General features: G+C 55.5%; 1 protein-coding gene across 1 annotated transcript in view; it reads right to left on the reverse strand.

The window, feature by feature from the left end:
- Positions 1-20,107, reverse strand: part of Rapgef1 (Rap guanine nucleotide exchange factor 1) — a 94,316-nt gene that overhangs the window by 23,814 nt on the left and 50,395 nt on the right. The window contains exons 4-10 of the mRNA XM_048345267.1: positions 18,386-18,564; positions 14,058-14,214; positions 4,006-4,094; positions 3,379-3,531; positions 2,839-2,959; positions 2,498-2,681; positions 1,193-1,663 (exon numbers count right to left, since the gene is read on the reverse strand). Coding sequence (XP_048201224.1) covers positions 1,193-1,663; positions 2,498-2,681; positions 2,839-2,959; positions 3,379-3,531; positions 4,006-4,094; positions 14,058-14,214; positions 18,386-18,564 — 1,354 coding nt within the window. The remainder of the gene's footprint in view (positions 1-1,192; positions 1,664-2,497; positions 2,682-2,838; positions 2,960-3,378; positions 3,532-4,005; positions 4,095-14,057; positions 14,215-18,385; positions 18,565-20,107) is intronic.

Consider the following 20,107-nt stretch of genomic DNA (forward strand, 5'->3'; position numbering starts at 1 on the left):
GCCAGCGAGGGCCCTATGTGCAGGGAGCGGGGTCAGGGCGAGACGAGGCACCTGCCCTCCGAATGGTCACCCGTACTGACACCTCGGAGCTGCAATGGTTACGCCCAGCCGCGGGGCAGCCCAGCCTCCTGCCTAGGTGGGGTGGCGGGAAACAAGAGCAGGACTGGCCCTGCCTGGGAGGCGACAAGGGAGGGAACAGACAGCTCAGCGGCCCCACGGGGTGAGCTCACCCCCGCAGCTGCCGCATGCGGGAGTGGAAGCCGGCTCAAGGTGGCCGAGTCTCCGTGCACGGCCGCCCTTCCTCCAATGCCCAGCAACACCCAGAGCCCGCGCCGCTCTGACGCTGCCCGCACGGAGCAGAGGTGGAGGCTGGCAGCCTGGCACCTGGTCCCGTGTCTCTGTGCAGTGACAGGCTCCCGCTGGGGACAATCCCTCCGCACATACGGAGGGCAGGGCTAGGAGCCCCCGACAAGGGAGCGAATGCACTGGCATCTGGGAGGGAAGGGGCCCTGGTTTGGGGAGCGGAGGACCTGTGGCAGGTACAGGGGTGGAGAGATCTTTCCCCCTCAGCGCCCCTGCGGGTGGAGCTGGAATTCAGGTGCCAAGGGAGGTGCCGGCGTTACGCCGCCAGGTCCCATATCTAGCTCGTAGGTATTCTCTGCGGGGAATTCTGGAGCCACGCACATCACAGCGGTGGCAGCTGGCTGGCAGGGAAGCGAGAGGATGGTGCCATGGGGTGGGCAGGGGTGGGCACGTGGGGGGACCACGAGACCAAATGTCCAGAATGCTATTTAGTGATTCTACAGCAGATCGACAGCTGGGAAGATCCAGAATACAAGTATTTTATGTGTCGGTAGCCTCAGCTATGAGAACAACCGGCTCACTGGGGTGCACCCTCTGATGGCGGCCCACTCTGGACGTGACTGCCCCCGGTGGATCCTCGGGGCAGCCGCGTGGGTACCGCGTGGGTGCACTGGCACGCCTGCCCCCCCCCCACGGCGGCGGCGCTGTGCAATCCCTCGTCCCCGTGCAGACCACGCGGTCACGTCACCCCACTGCCGTCTCAGGGGGAGGCTCTCGGCTCCAGAGAGGATGGGGCCCCGGAATCACACCTGCGCCCCGCCCCGCAGGAGAGGGCGGGGCTGGGGTCAGCGCCAGAGGCGCCCGGCGAGCTGGGGGGGGGGACGCTTACTGTGTTTGTTTTTCTTCTCTGGCAGAGGCGGTGGCTTCTCCGGGTCACTGGCTGCTTCCGGGGCGGTGAAGCCGGCGGGCTGGAAGGGGAGGATGGAGGCGAAGGGCGGGTAGGGGCCGGGCGGGCCAGGGGCCTGGCTCTGCAGGTCTTCCTCCGAGAGGTTGTCGTACTGAGAGGGGTGCCGCTCGTAGGGCGTCCTGCTGCCCGAGCTGTCCGTGCCCTGCGAGGTGGCGCTCCTGCGCTTCTTCTCGGGAAGGGCGGGTGGGGTATCCGTCTGCTGCCCTGGGACCAAGGGCCCCTCAGGCTGGGGACAGCCGCCCAGAGGCAGCTGGAAAGGGTGGCCGAGGAACGGAGAGCCCGACTCCCCCAAGGACTCCGGCAGCGGGCTGAGGTTACAGGCCGCTTGCTGAGGTATCTGGTCGGCGTCGGAGAGGTCTTGCTGGAGGAATTCGTAGTCGGGATCGTAGTGATCTGCAACGCGACGGGAGATGGTGTTACTGAGGGGCGACGGCCGCCCTTCCTGCTGTGCCCAACCCGGCTCACAGGGAGGCGAGGGCCGCTGCGTCAGTCCTCACTCTAAGAGCAGGAAAAACAGGCGGATGCGGCCGTGTGCTAGACTGCTCAGGAACCTTCGACGCACAGGCCTGCCTTCTGCCTTTATACAGAGCCGGAGACAGAGCCAGGGCTGTGAACACACCGTGCAAGTGACTCGGCTCTGAGCCTCATTCCCAGCCCTTCCTCACGTCACAAACACTTCCTACTCAAACAACAGCAAACAAACAAACAAACAGACACAAAAAGAGAGCACTGCGGAAGCAGCGAACTACGTGAAATTCAGAATCCACATCTTCTATCTGTTTACATCTGCAAGTATTTTCCTAGGTCTCCCCCTGGCACCCAGAGGATCTTTCTCTCTCTCTTTTTTTCCTTCCTCCCTCCCTCCCTCCCTCCCTCCCCCCTCCCCCCTCCCTCCCTCCCCCTCCCTCCCTCCCTCCCTCCCTCCCCCCTCCCTCCTTCCTATCTCTTTTTCCTTTTTTTTTGGGTCAGTCGTTGGGCTTGAACTCAGGGCCTGGGCACACTGTCCCTGGGCTTCCTCACCCGAGGCTAGCATTCTACCACTTTGAGCCACAGTGCGACTTCGGATTTCCTGGGGGTTCATTGGAGATGAGAGTCTCACAGACTTTCCTGCCCGCAGGGGCGGGAGCCAGCCGAGCACCTCTCCCGGGGCTCCGTGGAAGCAGCCGCGTAGCACGGCCTGGCCTGCCGCCCAGCGGGGCCGGGGAGGGCGGCGGCTGCGGGGCTCACCGAGCGTTTCACAGCTTGTGTTCCGGGAGCCCTGGCCGCTGTCCCTGTCCAGGGAGGAGAGCTGCTCGTCCGATCGGCTGAGCTTGCCCGTGCTGCTGCAGGGGGACAGGCGGGGCGACTCCCCGCCACACGACCGGCTGCCTCCGGACAGGCGCCTCTGTGCGTAGCAGTCCACGTCGAAGTCCTCGGGGAAGAAGGGACACCGGCTCAGGGGCGGAGAGGGGCAAGGCCCGGGGCACACGCTGTCCCGGAGCCCGGACGGAGCCGCACAGGGCTGGAAGGCGCACGCAGGGGAAGTCCACACCCCCCTCCCCCTCCCCCCTTCCCGGGGACTGCATTACCTGCCTGTTGATTCCCACAGGCAGGCTGGAGCCGCTGGTGGCTCGGCTCATGGGGGCCACCACGGCCACGCGGGTAGGGGACGGGGCGGACTGTCTTTTCTTGGGTGGTAATGCTGGTGGACTGAAAGAGACAGAACATCCTGGCCAACCCAACACTGCCAAGAGGGGCGCTTCAGAACCACGGCAGGGAAAACGCGAGTGACGCTCTTTTATTACCCGACTCCCCATTTCCGATTCCCACACCTCACCTCCCGTCTACTCCCCTCCTCTAAACATGTCAAGAGTGAAGAGCAGAAAGACCCCCTTTCCCCTTTCACAGTAAATGGTACCAAGTTCCACTTCAGTGACACCAAAGTCAAGCTGTAAGGGGAGCTCAGAGCACGCGCAAGGGCCCTGGGCGGGGCTAAAGCTTCAGAGCACCTAAGGGAGCAGGGACTGAGCACCCAGCACGCGCCCCGGCCCCACGCCCTTCCTCGTGCTCCTTCTGCCATCGCATCCCCACATCCTGTGTGAACAGTGAAGGGCCTGGGAGATGGTTACCTATTATCAACCACCCGAATGCCAGGCAAGGGGGGCTTGGGGGGCGCAGCCTCTTCGTCGGCAGAGTCTGGGAGCAGCTCGGTGGAGGGCGACGCACCTGTGGCCTTGTTTAGAATCTCCATCTCCCGGTCTGTCAGGGGGAGCTCGGGCGGACTGGAGAGACAGCAAGAACTTGGTTACAGAAGGCTCGGAGCACAGTCACGTTCTGAAAGCGGGGGGCAGGGGGGGGTCGCTGGTGCATTTAATCACCAGTAAGCTGCCCGCACTCGCCCGGGTCCCCGCGGGGACCCTCCGTCTCCTCAAGGGAAGCGGAAGCCTGGGACTGGCGGATCTCAGGGTGGGCTAAATGCTTCAAGTTCACACTGTTTCTGTCTCCCAGGAGCAAGTGGGAAGGGGAAGTACCGCAGGGCACCGCCACTGTCCGCCAGGTGCTCGGCCTACTCTCTTCACGAAGGTAAGGTTACAAGTACCAGGGGGTCCTCCCCGTAGCGTCTGGCGCATCCCTTCACCCTGGGCCTGGCAGGAGGGAGGCATCGTGCGGACGCCTTCGGCCGCGGGCGCCCTCCGGGGACCGCGGCCCTCCTGCTCCCCGCGGCCCCTGCGACGGTGGGGCCGGCCCACACTCACCCGTCAGGCTTGCCGGCTGGGGAGCTGGGCTTCACCGGGCTGGTTGGAGAGGGCCGTCCCTGCTTCTCGATGGTGAGCCTGACCAGCTCCTGCGCCCCACGGGAGAGAGAGAGGCGATGACCCCCGGGCAGGCGCCTGTCCACCCTCCGCCCCTGCGCGCCAGGGCTACGTGGTGCTGGATAACTGGCCACTTCCCCCAGGGCCCCCACCCTCCAAAAGTCCCAGCGCACCGTGCTGGGAAGAAAAGTGGCAAACCCCACAGTCACCAAATGGCTGCCTCATCACCCAGTCAAACCCAGGGGAACAAGTCCTCGTCAGTGTGGTAGTGGCGGCACTTTTTGTTCCCTAAAGTTTTCTTTGTCAGTCACGGGGCTTGAACTCATGGCATGGGCGCTGTCCCTGCGCTTTACTGCTCAAGGCTAGCGCTCTACCACTTGAGCTACAGAGCCACATCTGGTTTCCTGGTGGTTCACTGGAGATAAGAGTCTCCCGGACTTTCTTGTGGGGCCGGCTTTGAACTGCGATCCTCAGATCTCAGCCTCCCGAGTAGTTAGATTACAGGCGTGAGCCCCTGGGGCCTGACTCTACCCTCTCTTAACGGCTTTCTAGAGCTATCATTCACATGCCACATACAGTTGCATAGTTTTTGCCTGTTTGTAGAGCTGCACAACCACTGATGCGACTCACTGCTTTAGAAATGCTGCCCCGGTGCCCCATCATCGCAGATCTGTCTCCACCATCTTCCTTCTGGGGAGAGTGAGCACCCCTTGGGTAAGCGTGCCCCAGGGCTTTCAGGCTTTCAGGCTTCAGCATCAACAGCATTTCCTCTCTACCCCAACCAAGGCTTTGAAGCCGCAAAGCTAACACAACCCACGCCGCCAGTGAGGTAGCCGGATCCCCCGGAGCAAAGATTCCTTCGCAAACACAAACACTAGAAAAACAACGCGCATGCCCACATAAATACCAAGCAAGAAATTCACAGCTGTAAACAATGGTCACAGTCATGAGCTTCTGTGGCTTTGATGGCAATAAGATCGAAACTTCCAGATGCATGGGAGCTGGGTGGGAGGGTCATTTTGGGCAGTGGGAGGATGACTTCCCAGCATGCATCTAAGGCCTTAAATGTCTGTGTTCTGAGAATTTTACCCAAGGAAAATGTCATGAATGTGTGCAAATACTCAGCCACAAAGGATGGTCATCACAGGATAGATTAGACTGCTTGGTATAATCTAATCAAAGACAGAGCCCAACAGGGGACTACTGGATGGTCATTAAGAACCGAACCAAGTCACATCTGGGCCTGTAGTGCATGTCGGTAGCGTACTTGGGAGGCTGGGGAAGGAGGATTGTTGGTTTACGCCAGCCTGCATGTCACAGTGAGACTTCGTCTCAGAAACAAATCGAGACATAAAATCACAGCACAGAGAGAGAGAGAGAGAGAGTCAGGAGACATGAGGTCCCTGTGTCTCAGTGGGCAGAGGGGAGAACCGTCACGCTTCTTGCTACTATAACACAGAAGTTCAGCAGCTGGGTGAGTTTGCTGGCTGGAGATACAAACAGGACAAGAGGGAGGCTGAGGACCATGGCAGGGGGAGACGCGGCCCCGCGGGCCACGGCTGAGGAGGCCGGAGGGGCAGCGCTACCTCATCAGGGTCACAGGGCCAGACAGCAGGACTTGCAAGCCCTAGCTTTCTTATATATATATATATATATATATATATTTGTGTGTGTGTGTGTGTGTGTGTGTGTGTGTGTGTGCTGGTTCTGGGGCTTGAACTCAAGGTTAACACTTGTGCCATGGCTCCACTTCTCTGTGTGTGTGTGTGTGTGTGTGTGTGTGTGTGTGTGTGTGTGTTTTGAACTGGAGATAAGAATCTTCAGGGGCTGGGAATATGGCCTAGTGGTAGAGTGCCCGCCTCTTATACATGAAGCCCTGGGTTCGATTCCCCAGCACCACATATATAGAAAACGGCCAGAAGTGGCGCTGTGGCTCAAGTGGCAGAGTGCTAGCCTTGAGTGGGAAGAAGCCAGGGACAGTGCTCAGGCCCTGAGTCCAAGCCCCAGGACTGGCAAAAGCAAAACAAAACAAGAACCTCGTGGACTTTCCTGTGCTAGCTGGCTTTGACCCACGATCCTCAGATCTCAGCTTCCCAAGCATGAGCCCCCAGGGCCTGGTGGGAAGCCATGCTTTCACGCCCACTCTCTTTGGGACAGGCTCACACTATATAGCAAAGGCTGGCCTGGAACCTGTGATTCTCCAGCCCCACCTCCCCAGTGCTGGGATCACAGGCATGTGACGCGGTGCCTGGCCAGGCTCACTCTACAAAAGGGCAAAAGGAACGCAGAAGCCCGCATCTGCAGGGGTAGGGACAAATTCCACCCGTTCCTCCTTTCCCGATTCTTGAGCGATCATAATGGGACTGTCATCTCTCCGGAAAGTAGCTGTGACCTCAACGCATGAACGATGGCAAAAGAATCCGAGGAGGACAGACACATGTGCAAGCGTGCCTCTGGTTCCAGGGCAGCCTCGGGATGGCGGCCACCTCCCTCCCTGCCTGCCTGCCTGCCTGCCTGCGGGCTGAGGCTGGAGAGGGCCGGGCCAGGGCGGGTGGGAAGCCCTGGTATTACTGCAGGCCCCAACCTGCGGGGCTGCGGGTGGGGCTGGGGCTCCTAGGAGCCCTGAGAAGTGGCGCTCTGACGAGCTGCCCTGCGGCCCTGGTTTCTCCCTGAGCGTTGACCAGAGGCTCAGCCTTTCTGAGAAGAGCCGCAGGGCATACAGGGGCATGGATGACAGAAAGGCTGCTTCTAGCCTCGGACCACTTCCTCTGCCACGATTCAGTCACCATCATCCACAGCCACCAACGGAAGGGGATCAACAGCCAGTTCACTGAAAATCCAACCTCAACATCCAAAGAAGGTGTTCAGGAAGTGTCTTGTGAAATACGTGACTCTCCACTTCCACATTTGCTTCCTTCACGTTCACTGTGTCAGGGAGGATGGCAGGGCTAAAGGGCCTTTGGCAAGTGAGCAGCACTGCCCAGGACGCGTCTCCTCAGGAGCCCCCAGGCGGTGGCACCTGGCCAGGTCTGGTCACTGGGTGAGGAACGCAGGCCAGTGGGGCACCTCCTATAACGAGCTGCACAACGTGGGCCTGGAGTCCAGCTCCACGGTGACTTGACCGGCATGCCTGCCTGCCTGCACGCCTCCCTCTGTCCCTCCCTCCCTTCCTTCCTTTCTGTGCCAGTTGTGGGGCTTGAACTCAGGGCCTGGGTGCTGTCTCGGAGCTTCTTTCTTCCTCAACGCTAGTGCTTTACTACTGGAGCCACAGGTCAACTTGCGGTGTTTTGGGCTGTTAAGTGAAGATAAGAGTCTCATGGAGGGGCTGGGCATGTGGCTTAGTGGTAGAGCGCTTGCCTAGCATGCATGATGCCCTGGGTTCCATCCTCAGCACCACATACACAGAAAAAGCCAGAAGTGGTGCTATGGCTCAAGTGGTAGAGTGCTAGCCTTGAGCGAAAGAAGCTCAGGGACAGTGCCCCAGCTCTGAGTTCAAATCCAGGACTGGCAAACAAACAAAAACAAATGAACAGTCTCCTGGACTTCCCTGCCCAGGCTGGCTTTGAGCTGATATCCTTGGATCTCAGCCTCCTGAGTAGCTAGGGTGATAGGTGTGAGCCACGGTGCCCGGTTCCCAGTGACCTTCTTAGCCACGTCTGCATTGCTAGTGAGAGGCAGCCACAGGGCAAGGGAGTGTCACAGGCAAGTGACCGCACAAGGCACACTGGTAACTGATGGAGAGGAAGTGTCAAGAGTGGGGGTGGGGGGTGTAATTTTTAAACTAATAATGTAGCTGGGGCAAGAAGCTACCGTGGGAATCACCCAGACAAGAGCCCCGGGGACTGGCAGGAGTGGTGACTAGGCACGCACGCATGTCCCGCCACAGGGGGCCAGGGTGGCTCCGACAGGTGCGGTCTAAACGGCAATTGCGTACGCGGCAGGTGAGCAGCCACACTAGAAAATGAGATCGCTGAGGGACTCAGAAAGTAGGCTCGGGAGGGGACTACAGGAGGAAAGGCAGACATCTGACGTTAAGCCTCCTTACTGTTCTAAGGCACAATACCTGCCCCCCACTAGTTCTGAATGTATGCAATTTCTTTCTTTTTTTTTTTTTTTGCCAGTCCTGGGACTTGAACTCAGGGCCTGAGCACTGTCCCTAATTTCTTTTTGCTCAAGGCTAGCACTCTACCACTTGAGCCACAGCGCCATTTCTGGCTTTTTCTATGTATGTGGTGCTGAGGAATCGAACCCAGGGCTTCACGCATGCTAGGCGAGCTCTCTACCACTAGGCCACATTCCCAGCTCCAAATATGCGTTTTTTTTGTCTTATAAAAGTATACACCAGGGGCTGGGGATATGGCCTAGTGGTAGAGTGCTTGCCTCATATACATGAAGCCCTGGGTTCAATTCCTCAGCACCACATATATAGAAAAAGCCAGAGGTGGCACTGTGGCTCAAGTGGTAGAGTGCTAGCCTTGAGCAAAAAAGAAGCCAGGGACAGTGCTCAGGCCCTGAGTCCAAGCCCCAGGACTGGCAAAAAAAAAAAGAAAAAGGATACACCATACAATTTCTTTGTCCTCCTCTTGTCCTCTTTCTTCTACTTTTTTAATAATTACTTATTTACTGCCAAAGTGATATACAGAGGGGTTACAGTTTCATACGTAAGGCCGTGGGTCTTTCTTCTTTTTCTGTGGCCCTGGGGTTGCTGTTTTTGTAATGTAGGGCTGCACTGAGAGCCCCAGCCGATCTGGACTGTGGTCCTGCTATCTGTGCCGGTCACCACTGCGGAGCCTAAGCCCACCCGTCCAGTGCAATGACGGTTACCATGCTAGGAGGAGGAGGCATGCTGGATTCTGACAGATGGAGCAGCGAGGAAGCAGCAACTTGTGGTGGGATGGGAAGGGGAAGTCTCTCAGACAGTCCAGCTAAGCAGTGATAAAAACTGGTAGGCTCTTTATGTTAGTATTTTCTAACCCTAAACACCCACAGTGCAGGTGGTGACCACGACTGCTACTGATGTCACCAAAGGAAGGATGATCTGAGGGACAGAGGCATGCCAAGTGGTAGAGTGCCTGCCTAGCAAGTGCTGGGTCATGGGTTCGATCCCCAGCACTGTTATGTGTCCAAATGAAGCTCAGGTGCTACCACAAGTCTGCCTTAGCCCCTAGGTAGAGTCAAGAACCAGAGGGCCATGCTGAATAGCACCACATGGATCTAGACTTGAGAATTCTTGGGAGCAATGACTTCAGAGCCTAGATGCTGTCCCTAAGCTTTTGTGCTCAAGGCTAGCACTCTACCACTTGAACCATAGCTCCATTTCTGGCCCCCTCCTCCTGTTCCTCCTCTGCCTTCTCCTCTTCTTCCTTCCTCCTCCTCCTTTTCTTCCTTCTCCTCCTGCCCCGCTCTCCACCCCCCTTTTTTGGAGATAGTAAGTCTCACAGACTATCCTGCCTGGGCTGGCCTCGAACTGTGATCTTCAGATCCCAGTCCTTTGAGTAGCGAGGATTATAAATGTGAGTCACCAGTATCTAGCAGGAGCAATGAATTTTAAATAAAAATAAAGTAAGTTGCAAGGAGAAAAATAAGAGAGAAAAGGGAACTTTACTTTAAATACCACCTAATAAATTATAGCATAGAGACTTTATTTGGATCCTGAATTTAAAAAACTGTCTAAAAATAGCAAATTACACCTTGCAGGCCAAATCTATTCCAGGGCTCATTTCTGTAAGGCTCCCAAGCAAGGTAAGAAGTGTTGGTTCAAAACCAATAAAAACAAACACACAGGAGTTCCCAGCACAGATGTCTGTGGCCTGAAAAGCCTAAAATATTTACTGTCTGGGCTTCGTCAGAACACGTGTGCCTTGTTCCAGACACAGCTCGTGTGAATGGCACAGACACTCAGGAATTCCAGGCAATCTGAGGATGGGCTGGAAGAACAAGAAACAAGCCTGGCCATGTGTGGAACAAGGCCCCTCATTAGTTCTCTTTCTCTTTGTGGCAGTAGTAGGGTTGGAACTCAGGGCCTTGTGTTTGTTATGGAGGTGTTCTACTACTTGAACCATGCCTCCTGTCTTTTTGGCTTATTTCCTATGCTTTCTGCCCTGGACAGCCCTGAACTTTGATCCTCTTCCTTATTTTCCCCACAGAGGTGGGATTATAGGAATGGCCCACTAAACCCAGTCATGCTCATTCTCGTTCTACATACTATTTTCTGCTTTGCAAATGTTTGACATTATTCACAATGAAAAAAATTTAAGAACAGGATCAAAAGGAATGGGAGATAGTTTACTTGAAATGTCAGAGACAGCTGGCTGTTCCATGGTATTTGCTCTCCCCAGTTGATTTTTAGCTGGGCATATGACCAAGCTCAGGCCAATAAAATGTAAGTGGAAATGTGTGAGGCCTTCTGAGAAGCCTCCTTGACAGAGAGGCGCAGTTCCGTGTTATCGGAAACGTAGCCACCATGGCTACAGAGGAGGTATCTCTTTTTTTTTTTTTTGCCAGTACCGGGTCTTGAACTTGAGGCTTAAAGTCTGGGCACTTTAGTTTTGTCTATTTTTCTCAAGGCTAGTGCTCTACCACTTGAGCTACAGTTCCACTGTTGGCTTTTTGGTGGTTAGTTAGATATATGAATATTTCAAACCATCCTGCCGGGGCTGGCTTTGAACTGCAATCCTCAAACCTCAGCCTCCTGGGTAGCTAGAATTACAGGCCTGAGCTACAGCACCCGGCTCCAGACATCTTTTGAAAACATGGTGCTGTCTACCTCTAGGCTTTATACATGGGAGAAAAAAAGTTCTGTTTTTTGAAAAGGCACTGGTAGCTGGAGTTAGTAATGTCTGCCATACTAGCTTAGGAGGTTCACAGTTCACAGGCTGAAAAGTCTGAGAGACTCCATCTTCAATCAACCTGTTAAAACCCAGCCAGGAGGCGTGCCTCAAGTTGTAGAGCACCAGTTGTGAATGAAAAAGGTAAGAAAAGCTTATGGAGAATGCGAGGCCCGGAGTTCAAGCCCTGGAATCAATACATGTACAGCATGCACGCGCGCATGTGGACACACACACACACACATGCACACACACAGTGGCACAGAGCCACTACTACTTCCATTTTTTGGTAGTCAGACTGAATCCTAACAGATGAAGGCCCAGGCGAGGGTAAGGCTGAGGGCGGCCTGAGGGGAAGGCTCGCCTGGACAGGGGCCGCAGCTGTCCCTGCGTCCAGGACGGCCAGGCTGGGCAGGCCAGCAGGCATTCTACGGCGCCCAGCCCTCCCCAGGTGTCCTCATACCTTCAGGGCACGTATTTAAAGAACTACAGGAACCTCAGAGAAATAGCTGGTCCAAGGCCACATAGCTAACAAGTGGTATTTATGCGAGGGTTTAAATGACAAATTGTATTACTCATTCAGGAACAGGAACAAAGTAAGCTGCTTTTAAAACATTTTTGTAACGTTCCCTCCCCCACCCCCCCAAAAAATTCCGTTGAACTGAAGTAGCCACTTGGAAGATGGTGAGTCAGTCCTGAGGAACGTGCCAGCATTCCTCCTCCAAGTGGGGTGACCACATCAGTGGCACCCCACCCAGCCCTCCAGCGCACACGCCAGGACACAGGCGGGGACGGCGGGAGGTAGGAGCGAGGGTGACTCAGCCAGTGCACAGGGTCCCGCGGGCCCAGTGAGTGCTGGCTGTCACCGTCGCAGCCGTAAACACGCATGCCCACACGGCTGTGGGCTCAGCCTTCCCGGGCGCCGAGCAGCGCGGGCCCTGGCCTGCCGACCACCCCGCCAGTGGCAGGCTCGAGCCCCGGCCGGGAGCGCGCCCGGGCCGGCGTGCTCCCTCCCCATGGTGGCGGCTCTTACGTAACTGTGAGCTTCTGTCTGTCTGTGGTCCTTCCTCCCCTGCAGTTAACTGTGAACTCCTTCAGCCCAGGGCCGTGACCGGGGCACGCACAAGGTTCTCATTAAATGCTTCTTAAACAAACGAGACAAACAGTGCACAGCCCCTGACCCACGGCATCTTTGTCTTGGCTGACATATTTTTAAGATACTTATGGAAAAGTTATTTTCTTAGGTGTTGACAATTTCAAATTCCATAGATACTCTGTGTCTCCTTTTCTGCTTTCTCTGATTACTGAAAAGTTGGAAATTTTTCTTTCAGACACGCCTTTCAACCAATACAACGGTGCTTCAGTGATTTCAGAGACACGCCACCTGGCATCGCCACGAGCCTGTGTGGAAACTTGCTTTCTTCTGCTCCCGCTGTTCTAACTTGCTCTGAGCACCTCACCAGAATGGATATGGTGGAAGGAAACCCAACCATGCCACCTAAAAATCATTTCCAACAATAGCTTTTCCAGAAGTGCAGTCAGGAACAGCAGGGGCGGCTGGCTGGAACTGCGTGGCACAACACCGTGCATGCAGATCAGGTGGACCCAAGTGACCGTGGGGGTGCCACGCAGGCCACGTGGACCCGAGTGACCGTGGGGGTGCCACGCAGGCCACGTGGACCCCGAGTGACCGTGGGGGTGCCACGCAGGCCACGTGGACCTGAGCGACCGTGGGGATGCCACGCAGGCCACGTGGACCTGAGCGACCGTGGGGATGCCACGCAGGCCACGTGGACCTGAGCGGCCGTGGGGGTGCCACGCAGGCCACGTGGACCTGAGCGACCGTGGGGATGCCACGCAGGCCACGTGGACCTGAGTGGCCGTGGGGGTGCCACACAGGCCACGGAGACCTGAGTGACCGTGGGGGGTGCCACGCAGGCCACGTGGACCTGAGCAACCGTGGGGATGCCATGGCATAATGTGATAGCCCAGATTCAGCACAGCTGTGCCTGGCGATGCCCGTTAGTCTCCCTGCCCACAGCCAACCACATTGGGCCTGACCACTCACTGGGGTGAAGAGAAGACGGGGCCTTGGCCTAAAGGGTATTAGAGATGGGGAGCTGCAGGGACTTCAGCCAAGAGTCCATCTGGGAGAGATCTGTCATGTGAGCAATGTCTCCGAAGCCTTCTCTATGTAGTTTAGGCCCTTTGGGGTCCTCGGCCTGCTCCCCAGAGCTCTGGGGAACAGCATGCCAAGGAGGCAGTTTCCAAGAATTTGAAGCCTGGTAAGTTGGAAGGAACCTTTGGTGCCCCAGTGTAGGTGGCTTAGCTCTAATTTTGGATGGAAGAATCTAGAAAGGAAGAGGGCCCAGTTTCTCCGGCCACATTTACAAAGCAGGCATTGAGTATTGCATACTTAATAAAGAGCCAGTAATTCCTGAGTGCTTAGTGTGAATCTGGCATTGTTCTAAAAGCAATACATATATTACCTAATTTAATCTCCCCTGCAACTCTGCAATGCATAGCACTGTTAGGCTAACTCTCTATGGGTGAGTAACTAAGGTAAAGAGCAGCTGAATAAAAGGCTCCAGTCCACAGACGGCAAGCTGTGGTTCCTCTTTTCATCCCAAGACACAGCCCCATCTAAAAGCAGGTCCCCTGCTCTCCCTGCCCGCCCACGCCCCAGCCCTGACATGTGTCTTGCTCCTCAAACACTAGGACTTCCTTTCTCATTAGGACTTGTGCCCCAGGCCCAGCTCCAGACACACTACGGCCTTTGCTTCTACCCCAACTCTGATTACTAATTTCCTCCCAGGCCATTTCCGACTTCCCTGGATAGTAAACACAGACAGCACGAGGGAAATCAAGCCCATACAGATGCTTTCATTCCTTAGTCATCTCAACCTTGCTTTGCTACAGAGACTCCCGACATGCCCCTGCAACATGAAAAGGCAGCGGTGATGTACTGGGAGTTTTGCTAAATGACAACACAAACCCCCTGCAGTGCATTTTGTCTGGCTGTGTGTTCAGAGTGATGGTAGAAGGATTTGAGAAGAGTTATGGGCTGGGCATGTCCACTCGGGCTACCAGAAGATGATCATTCTGATGTCTTCTGATGCGATACGTTTATTCGTGACTGTCTGGGGTCGTCTGGAACCCATGCAGTACCTTCACTCCATCCAGCACGGCCTTGATGACGCCCTTCACCGTCGTCACTGTCTCCTTGTCCTCCGAGTTCACCCCTTCAAGCATCACCTGGTCAGACCAACGGATGAGGTTGGCGAGACTTTGGTACACCCGGTTATAGCAGGAGGAGAGGGCTGAGCTAGAAAGAAGAGAAAGGTTTGTAAAGATAGACAAATCTAAAACATGACGGTCACTTCCAGAAACTTACCTACATAGGAAAGGACCAGTGTGTCAGTGGCCAGAGTGTGTGCTCTCTCTCTCTCCTTCTTTTGGTAAGAATCTATGTCTCTTTCTCTCTCTCTCTCTCTTTATTTTTTTTTTTTTTGAGAGGATGGTCTTAACTAGAGACCCTCCTACCTCAGTCTCCTGAGTGCTGGGATTACAGTGAACACCACCACACTAAGCTAATCTCTCCTGAGCTTTCTGATCTCCAACCAAGATTTTGTGGAGCTTTATATTTTAACCTGTTAAAAAGTTTATTTCAGCTGGGCGCTGGCGGCTCATGTCTGTAATTGTAGCTGCTCAGGAGGCTGAGATCTGAGGATCGCGGTTCAAAGCCAGTCCAGGCAGAAAAGTCCCCGTGAGACTCTCATCTCCAATTAAGTACGCAAAAACCAGAAAGTGGTCTGTGGCTAAAAAGTAGTAGAATGTTAACCTTGAGCAAAAGAGCGCAGGGACAGTGCCCAGGCCTTGAGTTCAAACCCCACAACCACCAACCACAAAAAAAGTTTATATCCCAAATATAACATAAAAATCCCATCACAGTAGTTTCTTCAGAAGCTGCTGTTCACTGGGCTGAGCCAACAAAGCTTTGCATGACTCTTGTTTTAAATGAGATTGAAAGTCGTTCTGCACAAATCAGAAGGAGCCAATAGATTTGCGAGGTTTCCGTGAGCAGGGCTCTGGGATGGAGTGGCCACGAGCTCAGGAGAGACAGCACTTTGTCAGAGCCCTGTCCCTACTGAGCTTCGCGCCATGCTCAGGCCTGGGATGGTGGCTGAGCAGCCGGAGGAGCACAGCGGGGAGGAGAGGCGCCGGGATGGCCTGCGAATCCCTGCGATGCGTGAGGGGGGTGACAGAGTGTGTGTGTGCTTACGCAAGGACACCTCCAGCCTCACTGTGATGACAAGAAGCCACCCTCAGTACCTTGTAGAGTTGTAGCCAAGATACACAATGTTTACACATTCCACATTTCAAATAACAAAAGATCATTTTCTTGAATTTTGTTAAGGATTGTTTTTCTGCTCGGACTTATGCGTAACAGCAGAGGAAGAGCGAGAGGCGTTGGAGGAAGGAAAGCAAGCCCCCAGTCCCTGAGGACCAGGAGGGCAGGGGGAAGCAGCTAAGGGACTATGGAGAGACAGGTGCAAAGGGTGGGTTCTGGGCCCTCCTTTCTGGGAAGCAGGGCTCCACGGCCTAGGCGCAGGGGAGGCGGTGGTGCCTGTGGAGGCCTGCACCCAGCTCAGGCCTCCCTCTCCTTGGGAAGCCAGGCAGGGCCTCTTGAATGCAGCTGCAGCCTTCTACTCCTGGCCCGCAGGGGTGTCTACTGAGGTACCACCCTTTTGGATGAAGGCAGTCATTTCACACTAAATTTCTCTAGCATCTAGGCTGCCATTTGCCGGGCGCTCTGAAACAACCAGCCATCACAGCACCCTTCCCATACTGAATCTGGACATAAAGTCATCCTGTGGTGAGGGGCTGACTAGGAGGGAGACAGGCCACTGAGGACATGTACCTAGACCCAGGACTGGCCCAGTCTTCATGGATTAACGCCAGCTGCCGCTAAGGCCCAGGCAGTGGTCTCACATGAGAAACCGCCCCTCCCGCTGAGGCCGCGAGTCGGCTGCTTGCTCAGTACAGACTAGCTGTGTCCTTGGAGCTCAGCCTAGGGTGGCCAGGGGCTGCCGGTTACAGGCAGCTGCCAAGGGGCGGGAGAGCCCCTTTCCACTCACATGCTGCACGGGTGAGGAAGAGGGCACGGAAAGAATCTAAAAGAAACATCTTTCCCTCGGATACACGAGGCCCTAGGTTCGATTCCCCAGCACCACATATACAGAAAACGGCCAGAAGCGGCGCTGTGGCTCAAGTGGCAGAGTGCTAGCCTTGAGCGGGAAGAAGCCAGGGACAGTGCTCAGGCCCTGAGTCCAAGGCCCAGGACTGGCCAAAAAAAAAAAAAAAAAAAAAAAAAAGAAACATCTTTCCATCATCAGCTTTGGGGCAATTTCAGAAGGAAAATCCCTTGCGGGGGATTAGCCAAAGATCAGCTGGCTGTGCCCTGGCACCTGCCTTTAGCTCCTCTAGGAAGGAGATATGAACACTAGATAGCCTCTGTCAACTACCGTGCACGAATAGGTATGTGCCTGCACCTCTTGGGCAGAGCACCAGCCCCCACTCCAGGAGGAAGAAACCCTAGTGGCAAAGCACTGTGATGGGATTAGCAACAGCAATGCCATGCACCTTCTCAGAGGCTTCCCCACTGGTGCGGAGCAGGTCAGGCACCCTGCTTGTTTCCTTGTCCGTGCCCCCCAGGACATACCTTGCCCCCGAGGCCACAGGTCCTTCCTTCTCTGACTCTTCTCCCCATGGCCAATCCAGGCCCTGCCTCTCCCACAGGTTGGCCTACAGCACGCCTGCGCCTGAGATCACAACTCTCTTGCCAACCTTCTGCTTCAGTTCCAACAGAGCTTGCGCTCTACCACAGTCAGCACTTGCTACATGGTGGTGAGCCAGAAGTTTCCCACTGGATTTGAACCCTTTCCTAGTGGGATCATCTCGTGAGAACAGAGTAGAGCACCATCCACACATTTGGCCGTGGTGTAATGTCAACGTGAGGCTCAGCTTCTCAAGGAGACAGGCACCGAGGCCGTGTAGGAGCCAGGCATGGAATGAACCCTGGGACAGGCACAGCACGGGCAGCAGGAGGCCAAGCCACATCAACAGAACCAGGGAGCTTCTACCCCAAAGACTACAGTATCCAGGGGTCAGGAAAAACCCCAGGGTGGAAGTCCAGGCAGAGAGCTCGTTGGAAATGAAGATGCCAATTACTTTATCTCTCAGAAGAAGGGAGCTGTGAACTTCATTGCCAAATTCTGAAAGCTGCTTGTAAAAGCTCAGTTTCACGGGGCTAAGCGAACACAAAGCCAGCGGGAGGAACTGCAGAAAGATGCACTGATCTCAAACAGGTACCATGGACAAAACCCCAAACCCCAACCCCATGCTCCCGCCAGGCTTTGAGACTATTGAAAACTGCTGCTCCTCTTATCCTTAACAGTACCTAGAAGCAAGCTTCTCGCTGACCTTTAAGAGGAAAATGCACTCTAGCAATCCAAGCCTCAGTACTTAACAAAAGCTTCTTGGGGCAAAGTCTGAGTGCGGACCCCATGCCGTTTGGGAGGGCCTGGCACAGGCCGTGCTTCCATACGCCACGCTTTCAAGGGATTCTCCCCTGCCTCTTCTGGCTGACCACCTAAGCTAGTGAGGACTCAGGGCCAGCACTGAGTGCCATAAGAAGTAGTGGTTAGGTACATCAGGGGAGGGAGATGTTGGGGACAGCTGTGCCTTTAAGAGGCCACAGCTGGCTTTAGCCCATCCCCTCTTCTTCCGCCTTTAACAGGAAGAGAAGCCCCCGCCCCTGGGGTCGAGCACGTGTCTGATGGCCGGGACCCCAGAACCCAGGCCTTGGGGGGCTGGGTTCTCCGCCCACAAAGGAAGTCCCCTGACATCACTTGAGGGACAGCCCTTGTGGCCAACCTGTAGTCCCTCTCCTGTGCCCGCCTTTGGGGGTATATCTGTTGGCTCCTCATTTGAATAAACAGAACGCCCCAGAGGCTGTCTCCGAGACTCCCACGCGCCCGTGTCTTTCCTTGGGCTGGCGGGCATGGGGTCTCGCAACCACACGTGAACTGAGGCTACATCGGGACCCCGCTTCTGCGATTAACCTCTACTGGCCAGGAGGCGTGAGAGCGAGTATGGATCCCACACAGACAAGCCCAGGACCTCCTCCCACGCAGATGGGGGGGTAGAGCGAGGCCCGGCAGGGAGATGTGTTCACATCAATGTGACTGCTGCTCCAGAGTGCACACAGAGATCTTCCCCTGGGATGGTGGAGAGCAGCCTGAGTCGAGCCTCAGGAGGAGCAGTGGTCGCCAGGCTGGGAAGCGGACAGGTGGAGCTGGCGGGCGGGACGGCAGTGGACGCGTCCCTCCTCGCCTCCACTGCGCCGGGAAGCCTGTGCTTCCGGTGCCCGAACCCAGGCGCCTCTCAGCCTTCCTTCCACTGCTGCCCCGGCTGAGCCCCTCAGGGCGACTCACCTGTGCTGGATGCGGGGGTCGGTCTGCACCAGGGGCAAGATGGCCTCCAGCACCTTGCTGGCTGACCCTGGAAGCATCTCCAGCACCTTCTTATCGATAGCCATCTTGTCCACAATTGTCTTAAAGTAGCGCAAGGCACTGACAACTTCCTTCTCCTTCTCTTCCAGCCAGCTCAGGTTCTGAAAGGAAATATTAAGCATAAGGCGGGAGAAGAGAGATTAAAGGGAACTACTGTGAAAAAGCGAATTTTCCCATAAACTAGTTTGAGACTCCTGCAAACAGCAAAGGATCTGGCTGCAGAAGCCAAGCCAGACTGTTTTCCTAAGGAAAGTCATCAGGAGACAGAGACAGACCTGGAGGGAGAGGGGCTGGACGAGAACGGTCGTCTAGAAATTCCTGAATTTCCCTCCCATACCCGAGGTCCTGAAAATCCTCTCTCTCTGCCCTACCAGCCACGCTGGATGCTCACACGCTGAGCGCGGGCTTCCTGATGGCCAGAGGAAGCAAGGGCCACATCCAGGGCACCTTCTGTCCAGGGAATCTGAGGCTGGCTGAGGGCAAAAGGGCCCCAAACACCCCCCTCAGGTTCCTCATTAGAGCTCCTCACGGTGCAGCCTGGCGCCCAGCCCTCTCCTGAAGGACCCCGCCGAGTTGGGAAGGGCGGGAAGCTCAGGCAGGAGATGGGGAAGTATGGCCGGGACCCAGTGGCTGCCTGGGCACTGGCTGCTGAGAGAATGCTGGCAAGAGCCACCCAGGAAGAAGAGAAATGACAAGCCCCAGGCTTTCCACAGCTCTCCCTCCACACAACACCCCAGTCGTTCTGCATCTCCAATCTTGCCTTCTGAAGCCCCCCACGTCAGCACTTCCGGTCAAAGCTGGCGTGGGCAGGGGCAGGGAAGTGGAGAGTGAACTCACATAGACCATACGTGAGAATAGCGAAATGAGGAATTGTGAGGAGGGGAGCCAGGTGCACCCCAAAGTTCTAGAGTGGGATGGCAGGGGTTGATAAATATGCAAACAAGAGGCAGACATATCCAGGCACTGGTAGCTCACACCTGTAATCCTAGCCACTCAGGAGGCTGAGATCTGAGGATCATGGTTCAAAGCCAGCCCGTGCAGGAAAAGTCCATGAGACTCTTATCTCTAGCAGAAAACTGGAAGTGGCGCTATGGCTCAAAGTGGTAGAGTGCTAGCCTTGAGCAATAAGAGCCCAGGGACAGTGCGTAGGCCCCAAGTTCAAGCCCCATGACCACTACCACCACCAAAACCAAAAAGGAGGCAGAAATAGTATAAGAAAGGGAGTTATTAGTTTGAATGTTAGCTCTTCTAAAATGATGGGGAATGTCATTTAAATCTAAACAGAGGCAATTATTTCATAGGAATATCAAAAGAAAGTCTATAAGTGGCTGGGTCAACAAGTAAAGAGCTGCTTCAGTCAGATAGCTTCCAGAGACCCCGTGTGGACACTCTCTGGGGAATCCCTGATGGCGCTTTCCACGCCTTGAGGACCCCAGCCCCTCACTCTGGTGCTAGGCTCCCTACTGCCTGGACAAGAGTGCTCTGCTTTGCCAGGCCTGCCCAGGCTGGAGGAGCTGAGCTGTCAGAGCCAGGCCGACAGGAGGAGGACCAGGACACGGCCATCTTGATACTTCAGAAAGTGCTGGAAGGCAATGTGACAAAACCTGGTGAGGGAACAGGAAACCCTCTAAGAAAATATGTCTC

The sequence above is a fragment of the Perognathus longimembris genome, chromosome 1 (genome assembly GCF_023159225.1).
Source record: "Perognathus longimembris pacificus isolate PPM17 chromosome 1, ASM2315922v1, whole genome shotgun sequence".
NCBI classification, from domain to species: Eukaryota; Metazoa; Chordata; class Mammalia; order Rodentia; family Heteromyidae; genus Perognathus; species Perognathus longimembris.